This window comes from Diabrotica virgifera, chromosome 6, assembly GCF_917563875.1.
Source record: "Diabrotica virgifera virgifera chromosome 6, PGI_DIABVI_V3a".
In the NCBI taxonomy this organism is placed as follows: Eukaryota; Metazoa; Arthropoda; class Insecta; order Coleoptera; family Chrysomelidae; genus Diabrotica; species Diabrotica virgifera.
This window is the reverse complement of record NC_065448.1, coordinates 252,482,742-252,507,169: the sequence shown is the minus strand read 5'-3', so window position 1 is coordinate 252,507,169 and position 24,428 is coordinate 252,482,742. Positions and strand designations below refer to the sequence as shown.

The 24,428-nt window shown below is 32.0% G+C and overlaps 1 protein-coding gene across 1 annotated transcript in view; it reads left to right on the top strand.

The window, feature by feature from the left end:
- The window catches only part of LOC114338257 (uncharacterized), a 29,862-nt gene extending 6,112 nt beyond the window's left edge, over nt 1-23,750 (top strand). The window contains exons 3-5 of the mRNA XM_028288853.2: nt 1,699-2,190; nt 20,594-20,800; nt 23,649-23,750. Of these exons, the coding sequence (XP_028144654.2) occupies nt 1,699-2,190; nt 20,594-20,800; nt 23,649-23,689 (740 nt within the window). The 3' untranslated portion in view covers nt 23,690-23,750. The remainder of the gene's footprint in view (nt 1-1,698; nt 2,191-20,593; nt 20,801-23,648) is intronic.
- The last annotated feature ends 678 nt before the right edge of the window (nt 23,751-24,428 follow it).

Genomic DNA, 24,428 nt, shown 5'->3' with positions numbered 1-24,428 from the left:
TCATCCATCCAGCCCTAATTCTACTGCATGCATCTCCATCTATTTCTCCATTACTCTATAATACCGATCCTAGGTACTTAAAACTGTTGATTTTCACAATCATTTCACCATCCAAAGATACCATTTTATTTGTAGTACCTCCATATTTAAATGAACATTCCATGTTTTTTTCCTACTAAGTTTTAAACCTTTTTCCTCCAGAGTTCCACTGTTCCAGTTTTTGTTCTAAGTCTCTTTCACTATTTCCTACTAACACTACATCATCAGCATACATTAAGCACCATGGAATGTTACCCTGTAGTTTCGCTGTTATCTGGTCCAAAACTAATGAGAATAAAATAAGCTTCCGAGCCTTGGTGCAATCCTACTTTCACATGAAATTTATCAATCTCTCCCACACCTGTCCTAACACTAGTCGTTACTCCCTCATACATATCTCTCACATTCTTTACATATTCACCAGGGACTCCTTTCTTATTGAGTACCTACCACAGAATCTCTCGAGGAATTCTATCATATGCTTTCTCAATATCAGTGAATACCATATGAGCGTTTGTTCATTGATTTTGAGTGGGCACTCAATAAGAAAGAAGTCCCTGGTGAATATGTAAAGATTGTGAGAAATATGTATGAGGAAGTAACGACTAGTGTTGGGACAGGTGTGGGAGAGACTGATAAATTTCATGTGAAAGTAGGATTTCAGTTTTCCTTGTGTAATTAATATTAATACTCCTCTCACCCAAGAGTCAGGTGGGTGGCAACTTTAACATTGAATTTAGGCGAAAAACAAAGTCATAAGTTCTTTTTAAAAAATAAACATTTTTTCCTATTTTCTGATAGCAGAAAAGTGTATTTTGAATTAAATAAATTACATACATTTTTCTTTTTGTCTCAAATTTCATTAAAAAAAAACTTTTGGACACCCGGTATAAATAATTATGTTAATATTTACATTACTAAATAGAGAATTGAATAACCTTTCAAATGAGCTAGCACACGACCCCTATTCCTATTTAAAGAAATTATAGATTACGTCATCACGCTCAAATGGATGACGTCAGTAGTAGGTAGTAGTAGTAAATATTATGCCAAAATATCATAATTTACAAATAAAAATCGACCTGTATCGGTATTTATTTCCAAAATCGGCCATTCGCGAAAAAATGAATTTATTTCAACCTTTACGTGCTCACTGTATTTAGGTATATTGGCACCTTTGTTGTATTCATATGCTTTCTCTCATGAGGATCTTTCAGTGCGTCACAGTTTTTCGATTTCTTTCTAACGCATTAAATTGTATGTGACAGAAAAAAACGCACGTCGGTGATTACATTTCGTCGGTGACATTTATAACATTTATTCTAGTTGTCAATAGATGGCGCCATAATCGAAAATAAAATAATTTGCGAATTATCTACGAATATAATCTAAACAATTTATAAGACTATACAAATCAAAGAAAATACCATTTTATAAATGCAATAAACACAATTGATTTGATTTTATGCCAAATTACAAATAAAATGTGACAACTGTCAGATTTAACTAAAATGTCATGTCACTAAAATGTATATTATCACGGACTTACCTTTTTTCTATCATTTGTGACGCACTGAAAAATGCTCATGAAAAAAAGCACAGTAATTTATTTTTGTATGCTTATGTTCCATGAATACATTTTTCTTTTATTTTGTTTAGATCCATCCATGTTCGGAGACGTTTTTAATCCTGATTTTAACGTTGGTCCATTTTCAAATAATCCACGTCCTGGTAATAATTTCGGACCACCACGGTCTAGTCCTAGTATTCGACAACCATCAAATGGACGTAACAATTTAAACTTTCAAGGCTCTAACAATGATTTTGGTCGGCCATTGAGTGGTCAAAACAATAATCGACGCCCATTTGATGGATCTGGTAACGACAACAGTGGTAGGCGACCTTTTACAAATCCAAATAGAAGACCACAACCATCTGATGGATCTGGTAACATTGGTAGGCAGCCATTTAACAATCCAAATAGGAGACCACAGTCATTTGATGGATCAGGTAATGGTGGTCGAAGGCCATTTACTAACTCAAATAATAGAAGACCACAGTCATTTGATGGATCAGGTAATGGTGGTCGAAGGCCATTTACTAACTCAAATAATAGAAGACCACAGACATTTGATGGATCAGGCACCGGCGGTAAGCGAGCACTTATTCTTTCTCTTTATAAGCTTGTTCATTGATGGATTGATACTTGATACCTCTACGGAAGATTGAGACTCCATCTTTTGCGCGGTTTGCCGACACTCCTACCGATTGGTGATTTACCTCTTGTTATTTTGACCACACGTGGCTTCCCCATTCTGCTTATGTGGTTATTCCATCCTTTTTCTATTAGTGCCCATTCGTTTATACAATGTACGTTACATTTTCTTCTGTCTTCACTCCTCTTTCGATCTCAGCGTATTTCCTGTAACTCTTCTCAGTAATCTCATATCTGCCGTTTCCAGTAGTCTTTGTGTTGTTTCTGTATCGGGTCTTGTTTCTGATGCATATGTCATTATTGGTCTTACACTGGCTTTATGATTTTTATGAATACTTGACTTCGTCTCAGTGTTAATGTCGGTTTCGCCATATACTGTTATTAAGGCAAGTAATTTGCATTTTGTACTTGATTTCTCACTTCTTTGTCCATGTCTCCGTAACTGGACAGTGTAATTCCAAGGTATTTTATTTCCCTTACTTGTTCAATATTGATGCCATCAACACTTTAACCTCTGATTGGTTCTTTACTGATTACTATTGTTTTGGTTTCCTGAGATGAAATTGTCATATTGAATTCTGCTATGTTAAATCTGTGGACTAATCTTTGCAGACTATCTTCATCTTGGACTGTCGATATTACGTCTGCGTAACAGAGTATTTTTACTTCTGTGTTTCCCATTCTGTATCCTCCTCATTTGTTGACGCTTTTGATGATTTCATCCATGATTAAATTGAAGAGCGTAGGGATCAATAAGTCCCCCTGTCTTATTCCGCTGTCTATGTAGGTATAATTTCTTATTTATCTGAACGATCTATTTCACTACACTTTTCCCATAAAATGTGTGTGCTTTGCATATGATACCACTCTCATAAATACTGACATTAATCATCATAATTTGAAAATTAAAATAGATAGTGATACTCAGAAAGCAAAAAACTGGTTTTTGCATAATGGTCTGAAGCTAAATGAAGACAAAAATCAGAATTTGATGTTTAGTTCTGACCGGAAGTATGTCTTAGGAAATAGTGTTAAACTCTTAGGAATTTTCCTAGATGATAATTTGGACTGGAGTGCTCATACAGACTACTTAAGTTCTAAACTTGCTACAACTATATTTTTGATACGCAACTTAGTTTTTATGATCCCTAAAAGTACCCTTAAAATGATCTACTTTGCAATGTTCCATAGCCATTTAAAGTACGGAATAACTGTTTGGGGTGGCTCTTGTCACGCAGACAGAATTTTTAAGTTGCAAAAGAAAGTAGTGAGGATACTTGCAGGAGCAGAGTATAGGGAACACTGTAAACCTTCATTTCAGAAGTTAGGTATTATGTCACTACCTTCACTCTATATATATGAGACGCTGATTGAAATTCATTCCAACAAAAGTAAGTTTAACATAAACTCCAACTTCCATGATCACCATACAAGATCGAGCGATGCTATTAGAGCACAACGTTTTAGGTTGACGAAAAGTATAAAAAACTCAACTGATGTTAGTTTGTACAATTTTTTGCCAGATGAAGTAAAAAGTCTTCATTTACAGTCGTTTAAGAATAAAATAAAATCACACTTTTTAAAACATTGTTTTTACACAAAGACAGTGTACTTAAGTACCGCTTATAATACATTATAATAAGTACACTAGTTTGGTCAGGGTTTTTTTGCCGATTATGACGATATTTCATGTTTTTAAGTTTATTTCATGTCTTAACGTTTTTACATAGTGTGTTAAATTGTTTAAATTTGTTAGTACCTGTTTGTATATCTGTTCATTATAATTTATAATATTTATCTTTTAAATTTTGTCAAAATTTTATAATGTAGGTACGTACTCTTTTGACTTGTCAAAAACAAAAGAAATTTTGTATATTTGATGAAATAAATTCTATTCTATTCTATTCTATTCTATTCTAGGTTCTGTAAGTTGTCCATCTATTCTAACTTTTGTCTTGTTGTTTTGGTACATATTTCCAATCTTCTTCTTCTTCTTGTGCCGTCTTCTAACGAATGTTGGCGATCACTTCTTGAAACGCTTCCCTATCTTTTGTAACATGAAATATTTGTTCAACACTGAGGTTAGTCCAATCTCTGATATTCCTTTATTCCTCTGATATTTCCAATAGTTTTTATGATATCTAGGGGAACTTCTATATTATATAGAAGATGGATTACATCTTTGAGTCTTCTCTGTCAAATGCTTTCTTCAAGTCAATCGGACATAGAAATATGCTGGTCTATTATACTATACCTAGTGATTTCTCAGTAATTTGCTTTATGATGAATACGGTTCCATGACATCTCGTAACGCGACAGTTCGTAATCGGACAGTTGGTAACGGACAATTCGTAACAGCGACAGTTCGTAACGGCGACAGTTCGTAACGGCGACACTTCATAATGGCGACAGCTCCTAACTATACAAATTCGTAACGGACAATTTGTAACATCCAAATTAAATTATTCTGTTTATTGTTGTTAACGTGGAAAATAACTGTTATTACAGTTCTAAATGAAATTATCTTTATCAATTTAACGAATCAGTATCAGGATAAACATTTTTAGGGCATTTCATATTTCGTGTTTCAGAATATAATAAAAGTATTTAACCAAGTATTAAAGTATTACACGCCTTCCCTCTTATCAAATATAACCGCGATTAAATGCCCAAAGCTATTACCAATCACAAGGTTTATTATAGATAATAAAAGGTAATTATAATCTTTTTTTTTTCTCTCTGATTCTGGCTTTGGTTTAGAACTAGAACCTTTAGCCACGTAATTGTATAACTTATCACTAAGTCAGGGGAGTAATGTGTAGTGTGTGTGTTGAGTAAGTGTCTTGTTACTTTGCAAAGTCGACGTCATTGTCTTTGCAAAGAGACGCTAATTGTTTCCGAATTATAATCTTTCCTTTACAAAATGTTGTCTAGGCATATTATGCAAATTTAAGGAACAATAAGAGGAATAAACTTTTAAGAATATTGTTAAAAATTTGAATGTATTTAAATATTTGTTTGTGTTTAAAGACTTTTAATATACTCTGAAACACGAAATATAAAATGTGTTAAACATGTTTATCCCAGTACTGATTCGTTAAATTGATAAAGATAATTTCAATTATAACTGTAATAACAGTTATTAGTTTCCACGTTAATAAAAATAAATAGAATAATTTAATTTGGACGTTACGAATTGTCCGGTACGAATTTGTATAGTTACGAACTGTCGCCGTTACCAAGTGTCGCCGTTACGAACTGTCGCTGTTACGAACTGTCCGTTACCAACTGTCCGGTTACGAACTGTCGCGTTACGAGGTGTCTGGTCACGGATGAATACACAATCCTCCAATACGAAGATCCTGTTATTTATCTGCTAAACTTAGCCTCTGATTCATTAGTAGTAAAATTTTAGTTTTAAGTTTTATGGTAGTATTACTAACTTTAACAAGTTGACACCTCTCTAGTTTTCTGACTGTTTTTATCTCCTTTTTTGAACAGTAGAATTATTTCGCTTGTTCTCCATTCTTCCGGTATTTTATAATTTTGTTAATTGTTCTGTTATTGCTGCTCCTCAATATTTCAGTAATTCGTTTAGTATTCCATCTTTTCCTGCAGCTTTTATGTTCTTCAGCTTTTCAGTGTTTTTCGAGCTTGCTTTGTGATAATTTCTGGTGTTTCCTATTCTAGCGTCAGTTTTTCTTCCTCCGCATAGTAGGCTATTGATTATGTACTATAGAAAGGAACTACAACGTTAACGGGGTTTTATTATTTCATATGGTCAATGAATCTCTATATATGAAAAAACCGCGGAGTGCTACCATTTAAAGGGGTGCGTTTTTGAGAAATGGATGAATTAGTCCCTGGGCACAGGTTACATTAGGGTGAGTTCTATGCACTTTTGGTACAAACACGTCTACATAAAAATTGTTCCTGGTTAAATTTCCTATCTAAATATAACTTTTTAAAGTCAAAGATACTTTTTTTTACAAAAATATATTCAAAAGAAAAAGCACAAAGAAACACAAAAGAAAGAAATTTTGTTTTTGTCTCATAACTTTTGTCCACGGGGATAAAGGTATAGACATTGCTTCACAGAAAAAAAACTTACATATTTTCTCTTTAAAATGATGTTTGGTAAATGTCATTAGGATTTAAAGTTTTCGAAATATGATTTTTCAAAGTTCGCCACTCACAGCAATTTTGGGCAATTTTCCTTGTTATTTCGCAAATATTGTTCTGTAACTTTTTTCTACGTAACTTTAGGTATATGCAATGGTACATGTAAGAGGAATAAAAATTAATTAGGTACCTTTAAAATGGTCTACCGTATAATGTTAAGCCGTATAATGTCTACCATTATAACTTTTTTTTCAATATGGTATATATTATATAATAAAAAAGAAAGCTTATTCTGTTTACTTTAAAATGGTGTATTATAAAAAATTCTAGGGTTATTTTTGAATAAGATATGCTTTTTCAAATTGTAATAAGTACTTGCAAGGATTTTTGATTTTAGGATTATTTTTTAAATTTCCCATTATAACTTTTTTTCTATATGGTATATATTATATAATAAAAAAGAAAGCTTATTCTGTTTACTTTAAACTGGTGTATTATAAAAAAGTCTAGGGTTATTTTTGAATAAGATATGCTTTTTCAAATTGTAATAAGTACTTGCAAGGATTTTTGATTTTAGGATTATTTTTTAAATTCCTCATTATAACTTTTTTATGTGATTGTGTGTTAAAAATTGAATCTTATTTTTTATAGGTAATACTTTGGATCCACTTGACTCGGCCGGGCAAACTTCAAAATATGGATTAATTCCAATATTTACTGTCAAAGCTCCTGCACCACAAGCTTTGCTTGAAAAAATAGCATGTAAATGTACCAAAGGATGTACAAAAAACTGCGGTTGTAGGAAGATAGGAATTAGTTGTTCAATATTCTGCAAAGGGTGCATGTGTATGGGTACTAATTGTGGGAACATGGACTTTGATTTTGAAAATTTTTTAAATGTCAACGTTTAAATAATTTTAAATAAAGTGATGTTTTTTAAGACTAATGTTTATGTAATTTTTGTAAAAGAAATAATTTTAAATGTTACAGGTAAAAAAGTATCAAAGGATCACTCGGTTTCCATTATGTATTTAAATATAGATGATACACCATTTTAAAGAACAGAAAGTAAGCCCTCTTTGTTGCCTAATATATAGATAGATAGTATATTCATGTACAAGAAAAAAAAGTTAAAATGAGAAATTTCAAAAATAATCGTAAAAAATGTAAAAAATAATATTTTTTTTATATTAGGTATTATATTATAATATATAATATATTATATAATAATTTTATTTTATTTTTTATATTATATTATAAAAAATCGTTAAAAGTATAAAAACTTGAAAAATCATAATCTCTTTAAAAAAAGTCGTACAACGTTATACAGTAGAACATTTTAAAGGTAATTGATTTCTTTTCCTATTACATGTACCATTGCATATACCTAAAGTTACGTAGAAAAAAGTTACAGAACAATATTTGCGAAATAACAAGGAAAATTACCCAAAATTGCTGTGAGTGGCGAACTTTGAAAAATCATATTTCGAAAACTGTAAATCCTAATGACCTCTACCAAACATCATTTTAAATAGAAAATATGTTAGTTTTTTTTATGTGAAGCAATGTCTATACCTATGTCCCCGTGGACAAAAGTTATGGGACAAAAAACAAAATTTCTTTCTTTTGGGTTTCTTTGTGCTTTTTCTTTTGAATATATTTTTGAAAAAAAAGTATCTTTGACTTTAAAAAGTTATATTTAGATAGGAAATTTAACCAGGAACAATTTTTATGTAGACGTATTTGTACCAAAAGTGCATAGAAGTCACCCTAATGTAACCTGTGCCCAGGGACTAATTCACCCATTTCTCAAAAACGCACCCCTTTAAATGGTAGCACTCCGCGGTTTTTTCATATATAGATGTCCATTGACCATATCAAATAATAAAACCCCGTTAACGTTGTAGTTCCTTTTAGCTATCTTATTTTGAATATAATCAATAGCCTATAGAGCTTTTTTAGATCGTCAATCCATGTAGGTATCCTTTTCTGTTTTTTGGTTCTATTAGTTTCATTCTTTTCGAAAAACGTTCCCAGTTATCATTTTTTATTCTTCTTACGAGTCTTATAATTGAGGAGCTTGGAAGTAAAAGGGTTTAAGTGCACTTTTTTCAAATTCTGACCTAAGTACAGATTCGCATACCTAAATGGTATTATAACTTGGTGGTAAATTGATCTAAGCATATTTCGCCCTACAGGCGCCATCTATCGCCATTACATTTTGTTCAATGAAAACAATTGCAGTTTGCTTTGGTAGTAAACAGGTTTATCCGTGCTCTTGAACCGTTTTACCACGAAACTATTTTTAGTATTCTGTAAAAACAAATAGTAAGAAACGGGTTTAAGTGCGCTTGAACCATTTTACCACAAAACTATTTTTAGTATTTTGTAATGTGTAAACACATGTTAATACAGGATTAATTTCAAGTAAATAAATATTAGATTTGTGACCAATTTTGAAGACTAATTAAGTATTATGCAACGTGCCAGTTGTAGTTACAATGTGGATAACAGCTGGAACAAAAATGATTAGTAATATGTAGTTAACATCTGCACTTGAACCGTTTTACCAGTAACATTTATCAACACCATGTACCGATTCAAGTACATTTTTTAATAATTGAAAAAAAGGAAGGATATAGTAAGAGTAATAATATACCCTTATATTTTTATCACTTTATACAACATTGTACACTAGACAAATTTTAGTTTAACCCTTTCAGTCACACACCTAGAAAGAGGCATCCAAAAATTATAAAATTTGGTAGACCTGCTTGAGATAGTTAACTAAAACAATACGTAACAAAAAAAATACTGCCACTCCATATGTTTTTTTGTTACGACTTGTACCTCACAAGGTACATGTTGCCGTTAAGGATGTTACAAAAAAAAAGAAAATCAACTAATTAGTTTTTAATTTATTCTATTACTAGAAGTAAATTTATTACTATCATCTAACAAAATACAAAAAAAGAATAGTTGGTTAGAAAATTACTTAAGAGGCTATCTATTTTGAAAATCGGCAAAACAATTCCTGCCATTTACTTCATCTTCTATAACTTCTTGGTCGTTGTTTGGCTCTTCCTCCAAATCATCCTCTAGATCTTGAGAATTAGCTTCTTCTTCATCTGAAAGAGCACTTTCATTCAAAAATTGAACTATTTCATCATTAGTTTCCATTTGAGTATAATCCTCCCATCCATCATCTTCATCGTCAAGATCCGGAATATCTAAGTAATCTTCATTTTCAAGATAATAGTAACTCCTCATTTGTAAGTGGTTTTTTACTGTATTTAGCCATATCTGAAAATAAATATTTCATGAAATAACATGTTTTACACGAAAATATATATTATCCGTTTTGTCACAAAAACATCCTTAAAAGCAGTTTGTACCTCATAAGGTACATCTAATTGAGGTGCCCAGATTACTACTTTGTCTCATCTTAATTTTAGAAACTAATACATACTGTGATAAATTACAGTCTTTACTTACCTATGAAATATATATCCGCGTTTATTCTCGAAAATAAACAGCAAAAACAACATATACAAACAGACTGTCCTAATCTCTTGCAAATGTCACTCAAACAAACTAATTTCCAATCAGGTTATAACTGTCAAGCAAAAACAAAATCGCTCGCAGAATGCAGGCGTCTACGAATTAGACATGATATTTGACCTGCAAAATATTTTCTTGGATATAAGTCAATTCCCATTGATGTTTGAAATCATACTTAATAAATGTACTTCTTGAGGTACAGTGTGACTGAAAGGGTTAATGACTCCTAGAATTTATAAAACTCAAACAACTTTGAAGCTGATTATCTCAGAACTACCAAAACTGCACTTAAACCCTTTTACGTCTGGCCCCCTCAATTATCGTATGCCTCTTGTGTCTCGGTTGACATGTATTTTAGGTAAGCTTTTTTCTTTAGGACCACTTCCTAAACCAAACAGTAGACCACAGTCAGTTGATGGATCCGAAAACGACGGCAGGCAGCCATTTACTAATCCAAATAATAGACCAGAGTCAATTGATATATCTGATAAAGACGGTAGGTCGCCACCAAACAGGAGGCCACAGTCGTTTGATGGATCCAGAAACAACGGTCAACGACCATTTACTAATACAAACAATAATCGGCAACCTTGGAATGCTCAAAATAATGGTAGAGTACCAGGGCCTCGATTTTTGACCCTTCGCTTCGTTATCGAACGTATTCGCTTCGTATCTGTTTAGTATACGAAGCGAATACGTTCGATAACGAAGCGAAGGGTCAAAAATCGAGGTCCAGGAAATGATTAAAATGGTAATGAATAATTATTTAATAGACATAACAATAAAGAAACTCTTTTCTATCTTTACGTAGGTGGTCCGATAAGAACTTAGCCTCTTCGCACGATGGCGCCACTGTCGCAAGAGAAATCTACCATCGTGTAATACATTTTTGTAGACGGCCTATGTCAAAATATCAGCAAAATCGGACTCGCAGTTTTGTTTTGAACGCGTGTGTAAGCGGCGTGTTTGGGGATTTTAGAAAAATTAAAAGAGAGCAATATTAGTCGGTGATTGGATTCTTGTTTTTAGAAGGGAGAAACCGCAGCGAAATCAAAACGCGCTTGAATGCTGTAAACGGTGACTCTTCTCCTTCGATGAAAACCATCAAAAATTGGTTTAACTAGTTTCAACGTTGTACTACGTCGGTTTTTGATAAGTCACTTCCAGGTGCCCCTAAAACGACTACCACTGAGGATAACGTGAAAGAAGTCCACGAACTCGTATTGGTAGACCGCAGACTGAAGGTGCGTGAGATAACTGAGATGGTAGGCATCTCAAGAGATCTTGTTGGCCATATCCTGCATAAAATTTTGGGCATCAAAAAGCTGTCGGCGAGATGGCTGCCGTATTTTTTAACTCCGAACAATAAACGCAACTATGAGACCACTTCAAAGCAGTGTCTGATGCTGTTTAAGCATAATCCAAATAAGTTTGTACATTGTTTCATAATCGTCGACGAAACATGGTTCCACTGGTATATAGGGTGAGGCAGATAACTGGCCTATTAGAAATATCTCGAGAACTAAAGGCAACAGAATCATGAAAATTGGAATGAAGGGGTTTTGAAGGATGATCTATTAAATGAAAATATTTTCATCTCTTTGCAACTTCCGGTTATACCGGAAGTTGCTTATAACTTCGTTTTTTTAAATGGGACACCCTGTATATTTTTACATTTTTGGATTCTCTTCGATGTCCTCTTTCTTAAAATATGAGGTTTTGTAATAGTATACAGGGTATTTTAAAAGATAATTACGTTTTTTTATTAGTTTCGTAGCAACATTAACACCCTGTAGAATTGTAGTAGTTTGACATATAAAACTCTACTTACGTTCAAATGAGTTTTAATATACTCTACTATTGTTAAGAATCATTAGTATAGCTAAATTTTTAATTTTAGTATACAGGGTTGGTCGAAACTCGGAATGAGTATTTTCTGAGTTTTCTTAAATGGAACACCCTTATTTTTGTATTGTAGTGAAATGATATTTTATAGTACTTTTTTATTTCTTAAGCATTCCCTATTCCTAACTGCTTTAATTTGTGAGTTATTGGTGATTCAAGCTAAACATTAATTACAACAAAAAATACGTAAAATTTTATTAGGTTGGCCGTGAAAACACCCAATCCCAAATAATTTTTCAGAAATAAATACATATTAATCCAGACTGGTCCTTAAAATTACCAATAATGGTTTAGCTATCAAAATACCTACGTAGTTAAGATTGTTGGTGCGATTAACAATTAAGCACAAATTAAAGCAGTTAGGTATAGGAAATGCTTAAGAAATAAAAAAGTACCATAAAATATCATTTCATTACAATACTAAAATACATGGTGTTCCATTTAAGAAAACTCCGAAAATACTCATTCCGAGTTTCGACCAACCCTGTATACTAAAATTAAAAATTTAGCTATACAAATGATTCTTAACAATAGTAGAGTATATTAAAAATCATTTGAACGTAAGTAGAGTTTTAGATGTCAAACTACTACAATTCTACAGGGTGTTAATTTTGCTACGAAATTAATAAAAAAACGTAATTATCTTTTAAAACACCCTGTAAATCCAAAAATGTAAAAATATACAGGGTGTCCCATTAAAAAAAACGAAGTTATAAGAAACTTCCGGTATAAGCGGAAGTTGCAAAGAGATGAAAATATTTTCATTTAATAGATCATCCTTCAAAACCCCTTTATTCCAATTTTCATGATTCTGTTGCATTTAGTTCTCGAGATATTTCTAATAGGCCCCTTATTTGCCTCACCCTGTACACCAGAGACCAAGGAACAGTCGCTACAGTGGACGTTACCCCGTGCATGAACGTATTCCGAGGAGGGCGAAGACTGTACAATCGATAGGAAAGGTGACGGCCACCATTTTCTGGGATTCACAAGGTGTGATCTATAAACACTTCCTGGAAAAGGGCAAAATGATCACAGGGCTTTACCTGCCGCATTATTGGCCCGATTCGACGCCGAATTTCAGAAAAACAGCCCCAATTGGGGAAGAAAATAATACTCTTCCACCATAACAACGCTCCGGCTCACACCTTCGCCATCTTTATGGCCAAATTGATCGAATTGGCCTACAAACTGCTGTTCCATCCAACGGATTCTGCAGATTTGGGTCTGTACGACTTCTTTTTGTTTCCAAACTTGGAAAAGTCACTCGCTGGGCAGAAATTTAAGTCGAATAAGGAGTTCATCACCGCTACGGAAGCCTACTTTCCAGACCTCGAGAAAAGGTATTTTTCATACGAGTTAAAGAAGGTGGATCATCGCTGGATCAAGTGTATCGAGCTAAAAGGAGATTAAGTTTAGAAATAAATCGCCACTTTTCCAAAATTTTCTTTTTTATTTTGAAGGCTAAGTACTTACCGGACAGACCTAGTATAAGCTTTGCTTTTTTCTGGATATGAGTTTTGGAAAAGCGCAAATTCTGTTTTGATTCGGAAAAACTATGAACTTACTATTCCATTCTTTAATCACAGTTCATACCGATAGTTAAAAATGTTTAAACTCTCAGTAAGAAGCTAACGAAGTTGTACTTGAGTTTCCTTAAAGATTTCAAAATTGCCCCTTGTCCCAGAGACCCAGGTATGGGTTGTTGGTCGTGTTTGTTGTCATTCCATAGATTTTTGACAAATATTCAACGACTGGTTTTTCATTTAGAAGTATTAGCCCCATCAGGGAACACAAAATTTTACGAAAACCTCCAAAAAAATAAAGGAAGGATGAAAATTTGGGAATAGGTAGTTGAAATTGTCTACTATTATATAAGAAAAAGTTTACAATTCTACATCCCCTCCATCTTATAAAAATTGGGAAGTACGGGGTGAAAAATATTTTCTCGAGAGTGAAAAATATTTTTCACTAAGTCAATACTTTTCGAGTTATTTGCGAGTGAATATGTTCATTTTTAACATTTTTATGGACGGTTTTTCGCAGATAGCTCAAAAAGTAAGTATTCTAGCGAAAATATATTCTTAGTAAAAATATAGCTTATACAAAATTGAAAAAACGGTGTACGCGTGAGGTCTGCAGACACAGTATAAACAGAGTTGTAGCTAATGAAATGTAGGTTCTTCTTCGTCAAATTTCAAATCGAATATTTCAATGTGAAATAACCAAAAAACAGAGCACTTTTCGGGGAAAATTCATTTCAACTTTTTTAAAGTGTTTAAAAAAAGGTTTATTTTTGATTTTTTAAAAAAATTCTAACATTAAAAATAAGTGAGTCACGCTCAAAATATTGTTGGTTCCTTTTATTTTTTTGGTACAAAAATCGCGAAAATCACCCCCTAATTAGCTTCCCAAATAAAATTAATCGTTACCGCTTCACAAGTTACTTTACTTATGTATTGTTTATATTAGTAAGTTTCATTGGTTCAAAGTGCTCAGTTTTAAAAAAAATTGGGTTTAAAATAAAACCTTTTTTTTTGAAAAGAAATGGAATAGTTCATGGAATTAACTTAAAAATTATTAGTAATACCAAAAATCTTAAAGAGTAATAAAATGTACGTTTTGCTTTTCTGAATATTTTTGCTTTTTTGTTTTCTTGTTATACAAAAATTGGTTATCCTCTGGCTGTTCAAAATTTGTCTAAGCTCGTGATTAGTTACTCGTTCAAGCCATTTTAACTACAGCTTTTTCAAAAATAAGCACTTTGAACCAATGAAACTTACAGATCACAGATCATATAAATAATACATAAGCAAAAGTAACTTGTGCAGTGGTAATGATAAAATTTATTTGCGATGCTAATTAGGGGGCGATTTTCGCGATTTTTTTGCCAAAAAATAAAAGGGACCAACAATATTTTGAGCGTAACTCACTTACTTTTAATTTTACAAGTTTTTTTTAAAAACAAAAATAAACTTAAACACTTTAAAAAAAGTTAAAATTAATTTTCCCCGAAAAGTGCTCCGTTTTTGGGTTATTTCACATTGAAATATTCGATTTGGAATTTGATGAAGAAGAACCTACTTTTCAGAGACAGACCATTTTTTTCAGTTTTTTATAAGCTATATTTTTACTAAGAATATTTTTTTCGCTGAAATACTTACTTTTTGAGTTATTTCCGAAAAACCGCCAAAAACATGTTTTCTTCTGTTAAAAATGAACATATTCACTTGCAAATAACTCGGAAAAGTATTGACTTAGGGAAAAAACTCTATAAAACAAAAGTTGCTTAGACTTATTTTGAATCTATATTTTTCACCTTCGAGAGGGGGGTATTCCCCTCCATTTTTGAAAAATGGAGGGGATGTAGAATTGTAAACTTTTTCTTATATAATAATAGACAATTTCAACTACCTATTTCCAAATTTTCATCCTTCCTTTATTTTTTATGGGGTCAGACTGTTCTTTGCTCGGGCTATATCTTTCTCGAAATTTTAGACCGTTTCTTTAATTTTCCTAGGGTATCACGATAAATCGATTTTTTTCTTCGTTTTTTGATTATAACCTTAAAAGTATTCACTTCCGAGAAAAGCTGCACTGAGATAAAAGTTGTGTAATTAAATTTCCTACAATATAGGATTGGTTAAACATTTTGAAAATTGTCACCCTTGTAAAATATACCCTATTCCACGAACATACGCCTGTTTTGGATTATTTTGACAACGAATATTTTACTGTGCAAAATAAGAAGAACGAAAGTAAATTGCAAATTACATTGTTGTTTATTGGAATAATTATTAGCGCCATTTACTTTCGTACTGCTTATGTTGCACAGTAAAATATTCGTTGTCGAAGTAATCCAAAACAGGCGTATGTTCGTGGAATGGCCCATAGCAATAATTGCGAAAAAAAAACATAACAAAACAAGTATTTGCATTTTACGTTTTTCAACCATTTATGCTACACTTAGGACCTTCATATCTTACCCAGAAAAACTTAATGATATAATAAAAAAATACTGTAAATTTCATTATGATCGGTTCAACAGATTTTGCAATCCAGCTTTCGCAAAAAAAATTCATTTTTTAAAAATGTTGCAGGACTGAAAATAAAGCAGATAGCAAGTTGAATTTTTTTTTGCATATAGAAGAACACTGTACCTTACATTTGCAATTTGCAAAATTAAAATCGGTTAACTACCACGGCGTCAGGAATTCTTTTAAATAAACAATAATTTTTGGTTCTACGCGCAGGACAGCGGTGTTCGATTCACACAAGTTGATTTCCACCAACATTTCTTCCAATCTTTATCTAATACAGTCGAACCCGCTTATTAGAGTACCGGTTATAGGAATATCCCGGTTAATGGAATATAAATTCGAGGTCCCGAAACGTTTCCATTTACCCTCTAATAAATTTATCCGTTTATTTGAATATGGTTTAGTAAACTAATATCGCATATTAGAATAATTTCTTGAGGTCAACGAATAAATTTTTACGTACAATTTCCTAAAAATTTAAAATTTGCCTGGTTTAATGATTTGTCGATAGAGCTTCGAAAGCCTGATGTTTTGTATTATTACGGTTTGTCAGGTACCTAAAACACTTTATTACTGTGTTATGAGTAAACGCTCCTTTCCCACAGAAAATTCAATCGTTCGCCAACAAGGTCATAAAATAATTTCATTTGTCTACAAATTTCTATAGGTACACACTGCCACCCATTTGGCTGTTTTTGGAAACAGCATTTTTCTATAAGATTATTTATTACCAATAGTTGATCGTTTGTTCGGAAGTTTTTTCTAAAACCCAATTCCAATTTATTTTCTAATCGTTTCATTATTTCTGTAAATATATTTTAAATTTTTGAAGTTACTTTAGGCGCGATTGAGATTGAGGGTGATTATTTATTAATCTGCGCGCATGCGCACACCGACAGTATGGTATTAGTCGTTATACGGGCTCTGATTGGGTGTTGAAATGGTCTGTCAATAATAAATAATTGTTCAATATGGAGGTAAATAAATGTTGTATAATATATTAGTTTTATTGTTGTGAGGACAGAAACAAAAGTTTATAATTGTAGTGACTTTTTAAATAGTATTTAAAAGCAACAGGTACGTAATAATAATTGTAAATGTTTAAGTAGCCTAATAAAAAATTTCATAGGTAGGTACCTACCTATTTGAACCTACCAAAATACGTAGTATGTAATACTTTTATTTACATAATTTGATTTCCATCAAAATTTCTATCAATATTCACCTAATATATTGTTTTCTTACTCTATGTTTTGTTGTATTTTTTCAATTCTAAATCATTTCAATTCAAAATCAAAATAATTTGATTTAATTCAGAATTGTTAGTTGATCTTCGCACATAATGACTGACACATTGCCTACGTGGCGAAGCGTTTAAGGTGAATAATTTCAGAATACTAACTGCGCTGATAAGCGGGTTCGAATCCCAATAGAAACTTTTATTTTTTATTTTTTGTATACATTTTATGATTGTAAGTATATTTGGATAGCGCTTATCAAAAAGGTACCAACAGCCATTTTGCAGTTTTGAGTAAATTAAGATTAAAGATTTATCAGTTTTAAAAATCGGCATTTTATCATTTTTTAAGTTTCTCAATTTTTTTAGGGGAAAGATTGAGTTTAGATATTTGTCTTCTATAAAAAAATATAATAAAATAGTTTTTCTCTTTTTTGTAGTATAAAATGGCGCTTGGTTCTTTTTTGATAAAATCTAAATAATGTATATGAATCTGTTTAAATACTAATTTTAGGATTTGGATCTTTTATATAAAACTACTGTTTACTTGGATCCTTTTATTAAATAACAGAACATTAATAAGTTGTTCGTACCATTCAATTATAACCTTTTTTTAATAACCTGTCAACATTCATTAAGCGTTCATTCCATTTTAATGTACATTTACACTGAAAGTCGATATATGTTTTTGTTCCTTCAATATTCCTTTCAGTGTGTAGTGTTTTTTGTTACCGTCTTTTAATTTTTTTTCTGGATTTAAAAGACTGTCCGGGATATTTTGCAAATCCCCCTTTCTTTAGTCGACCTGTTAGACGAGTGTGGTGTTGTGGTTCATCTTCTTGTTCATCATCTTGTTCTTGGTCTGTAGAGTCAAATCAGACTCATCAGCTTCTTTAATCATCTTATATATTTCAGCACTTCTTAAAGAGGATTATCAGAAGGACTCTACGACAACACGTTAATCAAAAGAAAACCAAATGATTGAAATAAATTGTCAAAAGGAATCCAAGCGACATGCGACATGATAAAACTTTCGTCGCTTGGATCCGTTTAGAGATAAACAGAGTCCTATAATTCATAACACGCAACTTGGTAACCTTTGCCAAAAGAAGTCTCTGACGTTTAGTTGGTGCTTGGGACTTTTTAGATAAACAAAGTTTAATATTATCGGCCAGTTAATGTAATTAAGTCAGAAATGGCAATTTGGCGCTTGGTACCTTTTAGATAAGCGCTATCCATTTAATATATAATTTTATTTTCAGAAAATACGCATTTAGTTAAAAAAATGTCCGACAATTATTGTTCAGAAATCATTTGTAGCATTTTTTAATGTGTTTGTGTGTGTTTTATTCTTTTATTATTTTAATAAAAAAGTTTGAGAAGTAGTAAGTATAAATTAGTTTAATATTTAAATAAAGTATAAATAAAAGTATATTAATTTCGTTTAAATCATATAATAGAAGTATAACTTCTTACGTGCGTACAAAGTACACACACATTCTTTTTTATTGACATAAAAAGACCTAAAACCAGCTTGCCACCAATGATCGGTTATTAGAATATCCCGCTTATAAGAATATTTTTGCTTGGCACGAAGGCTATTCCAATAAGCGGGTTCGACTGTATATTATTTTCTTACTCTATATTTTGTTGTATTTTAATATTTTAATTCAACAAAAATCAAACTAATTAACAAAAATCAAACTAATTTGATTATTGTTTGTGAAATATTGTTTAAACAATTGCATATGTTTAAAAATAATAAACTTTTATTCTCTAAGTTAAAATATATTAACAAAGAAAGTTTTTGCTAAAAAAGTGCTATTTCAAAAGACAGAGTACCTATGTGTTTTTATTTTGCAATAAACAAATTTATTTATTTATATCGAAATGTAATAAAAATTAAAATGTATCAATCATTATCAAATGATTTATTTATCAAATTTATTTATTTGTATCGAAATGTACTAAAAATTAAAATTTATCAGTCATTATCTAAGGTCATTGGAATGCCCAATCAGAGCAAACGTATCCACTGTCTTGCGCGTAGCACCAAAAATTAATGTTTTTGAAAAAAATCCTGACGCCGTGGTAGTTAACTGATTTTAATTTTGCAAATTACAAATGAGAGGCACGGTATTCTTCTATATGTAAAAAAAATTCAACTTGTGCACTTTATTTTCAGTCCTGCAACATTTTGAAAAAATTAATTTTTTGTGCGAAAACTGGATTGCAAAATTCATTTTGCAAAATCTATTAAACCGATCTTAATGAAATTTTCAGTATTGTTTTATTATATCAAAGTTTTTCTGGGTGAAATATGAAGGTCCTACCTAAGTGTAGCATAAATAGTTGAAAAGCGTAAAATGCGAATACTTGTTTTTTTATGGTTTTTTTTTCGCAATTATTGCTATTTTGCAACAAGGGTGACAACTTTTAAAATTTTTAGCTAATCCTATATTGTTGGAAATTTAATTACGCAACTTTTATGTCGGTGAAATTTTTCTCGGAAATGAATACTTTTAAAGTTATAATCAAAAAACGAAGAAAAAAATCGAATGTTTCCTTCATTTATTGACATTTTGATTATTTAAACAATGTTCCGGACCTTTTTAAGTGGGAGGATACCTCAAATATTATTATATGAGTTATTTTCAAGCAATTTCTGCAAAAAAATATGAGTCACCTAGTCACCAGATGCGCCCTAGTCTATGATTCATTACTCGAGTTTTCGATTTGTTTTTCTGCTGTGTAGAGGTAATGGATTTTGAGAAGAGCTGTAACCTTGAAAATAACACTTAACTTGTGTACTGCATCAGCATGACTGATAGCTCTTGTCAAAATCCATTACCTCTAATAGTCTATACTATAGGGCTTTTCATTCACAGTCATTTGTTTCGAGCTTCTGTCTTGTGTCACATAATATTAATATATCTACGTCATACGTCTTTGGTTTGTATCATGGTATATACCAATAACGTATGACGTAGATATATTAATATTATGTGACACATGACAGAAGCTCGAAACAAATGACAATCGATGAAAAGCCCTATTCTTGTTCTAAATATCGGAATAATTTGTTGCATGTAGCACTTTTAATAAATTAATATTTTTGCTGTCGTGGAATGCATATTGTAGATTTCTCACGTCTATTCATTTATCGTCCGTTTGCTTTGTAAATTGTAGAAAACTATAGGATTCAGTTGTGACCAGAATTTGTTTTCTAAGAAATTTTTAGATCTCCTGCTCTTTGGATTTAGTTTTGCTTATAGTAGATCTCGCTGTTAACAAATTATTTTTAATAATTTGCTAATCTGACAAGTAAATTTGATTTTGATTCAGAGAACACACCACGAGCCGCTCTGAGGAGGCCAAGAGGATGAAATGTGTATAAGCTGTTCGTGATGGTCTCTGTATCGAAACTAAATCTAAAACTATCTTTATTTAATATTTATTGTGTTTTTGTTCTAGGATTTAACGGAAACATGAATTTCCCTACGGATACTACTACTACAGAAAATCCTTTGTCGACGTTACCCGTTCCTGGTGCTGCTACCAGACCGAGTCCTTGTGAACAAGCTTGCCAAGCTACAGGGGAGTTCGACCCGGTTTGTGGAAACAATCGTGTCACTTATTCCAATTTGGGGAGGTTCAATTGTGCTGTAGATTGCCTACAAGGTAACTATAACGCAGAAATTTTAAATTTATTCTCGGATTATTTTAGAATAGCGTAGCAAGACTGATCAAAGTTAATTTTCTACTTTAAATCTTTCATACATTTCTGTCACACTATGCCCGTGGGCTGTGAGCGCGAGGAGTGGGTGGATTGAGTGGTTCAGAAGCCCTGTTCTGCCTGTTCATACTGACAACCGATCCCAATAGCCCGATCAAAGAACAATCTGACCCAAAAAAAATAAAGGAAGTATGAAAATTTGGGAATAGGTAGTTGAAATTGTCTACTATTATATAGGAAACAGTTTACAATTCTACATCCCCTCCATTTTTCAAAAATAGATGGGAATATCACCCTCTCGAAGGTGAAAAATATACATTCAAAATAAGTCCGGAATTGGATAAAATCACTAATTCTAAGCAACTTTTGTTCTGTAGAGTTTTTTCCCAAGTCAATACTTTTCGAGTTATTTGCAAGTGAATATGTTCATTTTTAACAGAAAAAAACATGTTTTTGGACGGTTTTTCGGAGATAACGCAAAAAGTAAGTATTTCAGCGAAAAAACTATTCTTAGCAAAAATATAGCTTAAAAAAAAACTGAAAAAAAAATGGTGTATGCTTGAGGTCTGTAGACCCAGTAGAAGCAGAGTTGTAGCTAATGAAAAGTAGGTTCTTCATAAAATTCCAAATCGAATATTTCAATGTGAAATAACCCAAAAACGGAGCACTTTTCGGGGAAATTCATTTCAACTTTTTTAAAGTGTCTAAAAAAAGGATTTTTATTTTTTAAAAAAACTTGTAACATTAAAAGTGAGTGAGTTACGCTCAAAATATTGTTGGTCAAAAGCTGTAGTTAAAATGGCTTGAACGAGTAACTAATCACGAGTTTAGACAAATTTTGAACAACCATATCATAATCAATTTTAGTATAACAAGAAAACAAAAATATTCAGAAAAGCAAAACGTACATTTTATTACTCTTTAAGATTTTTGGTATTACTAATAATTTTTAAATTAATTCCATGAACAATTCCATTTTTTTTAATTAAACCCAATTTTTTTCAAAACAGCACTTTGAACCAATGAAGCTTATAGATAATATAAACAATACATAAGTAAAGTAACTTGTGAAGCGGTTACGATTAATTTTAATTTATAAGCTAATTAGGGGGTGATTTTCGCGATTTTTGTACCAAAAAATAAGAGGGACCAACAATATTTTGAGCGTAACTCACTTATATTTAAAGTAAGAAATTTAAAAAAAAAAAACAAAAATAAACCTTTTTTTTTAAACATTTTAAAAACAGTTGTAATGAATTTTCCCCGAAAAGTGCTGTTTTTTGGTTATTTCACATTGAAATATTCGATTTGGAATTTGACGAAGAAGAACCTACTTTTCATTAGCTACAACTCTGTTTATACTGAGTCTGCAGACCTCACGCGTACACCATTTTTTTATAAGCTATATTTTTACTTCAAATATTTTTTTCGCTAGAGTACTTACTTTTGAGTTATCTGCGAAAAACCGTTCATAAACATGTTTTTTTTAAAGACTAAGTTTTCACTCTAATGGCATATAAAACAACATAATGTTGCTCTACATCCCACCAGACTGAAAACAATGGGAACCTTCTCTGGTTACACCTCCGAGGCTTCTACAATTTGCAACCCATACGGATGCTGAGACTAAGGAAGATGAGGGAATTTTACAATTTATAATTCACGTCCCATCTGTCAGAGCGGTAAAGTTCCAACGAGAATGGTTCCCTTCGTACTCCAATCAGAGTAAACATAAATCAAAAATGAATAACCATTTTCAATTTCGTTGCAAAACGAAAATACAGCCGCACCATATTCTACTCCAATCAGAGAGTGCAGCAAGCACCTCTACCGGTTTCGAAACTTATTAGTCTCTCATCAGGAGGCACATATGCTGCTCTCTCTGATCCAACCAAAACAAACCCCGGCGTGCAGTCCCGGATTGCAACAAACGAAATGGCATAGATGCCCTAGCGGCAACTGCTAGCAAAAGACTAAGTTTTCACTCTAATGGCATATAAAACAACATAGGAGGAGCCTCCCGAGAAGGCACATATGCTGCTCTCTCTGATGAGAGACTAATAAGTTTCGAAACCGGTAGAGGTGCTTGCTGCACTCACTGATTGGAGTAGAATATGGTGCGGCTGTATTTTCGTTTTGCAACGAAATTGAAAATGGTTATTCATTTTTGATTTATGTTTACTCTGATTGGAGTACGAAGGGAACCATTCTCGTTGGAACTTTACCGCGCTGAGCAGATGGGACGTGAATTATAAATTGTAAAATTCCCTCATCTTCCTTAGTCTCAGCATCCGTATGGGTTGCAAATTGTAGAAGCCTCGGAGGTGTAACCAGAGAAGGTTCCCATTGTTTTCAGTCTGGTGGGATGTAGAGCAACATTATGTTGTTTTATATGCCATTAGAGTGAAAACTTAGTCTTTAAAAAAAAACATGTTTATGAACGGTTTTTCGCAGATAACTCAAAAGTAAGTACTCTAGCGAAAAAAATATTTGAAGTAAAAATTATAGCTTTTAAAAAATTTAAAAAAAAATGGTGTAGGTACGCGTGAGGTCTGCAGACTCAGTATAAGCAGAGTTGTAGCTAATGAAAAGTAGGTTCTTCTTCGTCAAAGAGGAGGCTCCCGAGGAGGCACATATGCTGCTCCTCTACAGAGGTTCGGTACGTTGTTGTAGGGTGCCGTCCACACTACTTAAGTTTACGACGAGGTTTGATACGGAATTCGGAGCATGTCTGGACGCACCTTTACATTTCGTATTTTTTGTTGTATTTGATATAAAATTTTATATTTTCAGGTATGCTACAAATGGCTCATCGTGGAATGTGTCGCACGTAGTATTAACTATTATAAAGTTTCAAATGTGAGGCAGTATAATTATTAAATATTTTAAATGAAATAAGGTTTTGTTTTTTTTTTTCATAACCTTTCAGATGGTGTTTTTGTTTTTTGTTAAGGTTAAAACGGCGCAGATAATTTAAAGCCGAAATTTTTTTACTTCATTCTGCTTCAATTATTTGTAACAAAACGATTAAAAATGAATATTTTGATTTAAACACATGAAAATTTTAGACCTTAAGAGAATGAGATCAAAAAACGCCCTTCTAAATATTGACAAAGTACCTATCTGTACAGCCATTTGAAAATGACTTTTTTCTCAAATGGGACAAATAGAATTGTAGAATATGATAACTACATAAGATCTCATTGTGAAATAAGTTTTAAATATTTTTATTGTTTATTTTAATAATTATAATCAATTGAAAAAAAAATGCTTACTTTCGGAAAAATGTTTAATTTACAATAACTTTTTGTTTATAAACATTTTTTAATTTAGAAAATCTCATTTTAAAGAGAAACTACAGTGGAACCTCGTTAACTCTGATTAATCGGGATCGTGGCCGATCCGGGTTATCGAAAATCCGAGATAGCCGGAGAAAATGGTAAAAATTAATAAAATACGGTATACTTACAGATAAACTCCGTTATAATTGAAATAACATGAAATATATATGCACAGTACATATCTAAACTACGTATCAATTACTCCTTTATCAATTCTACCTAATGCTTCTAG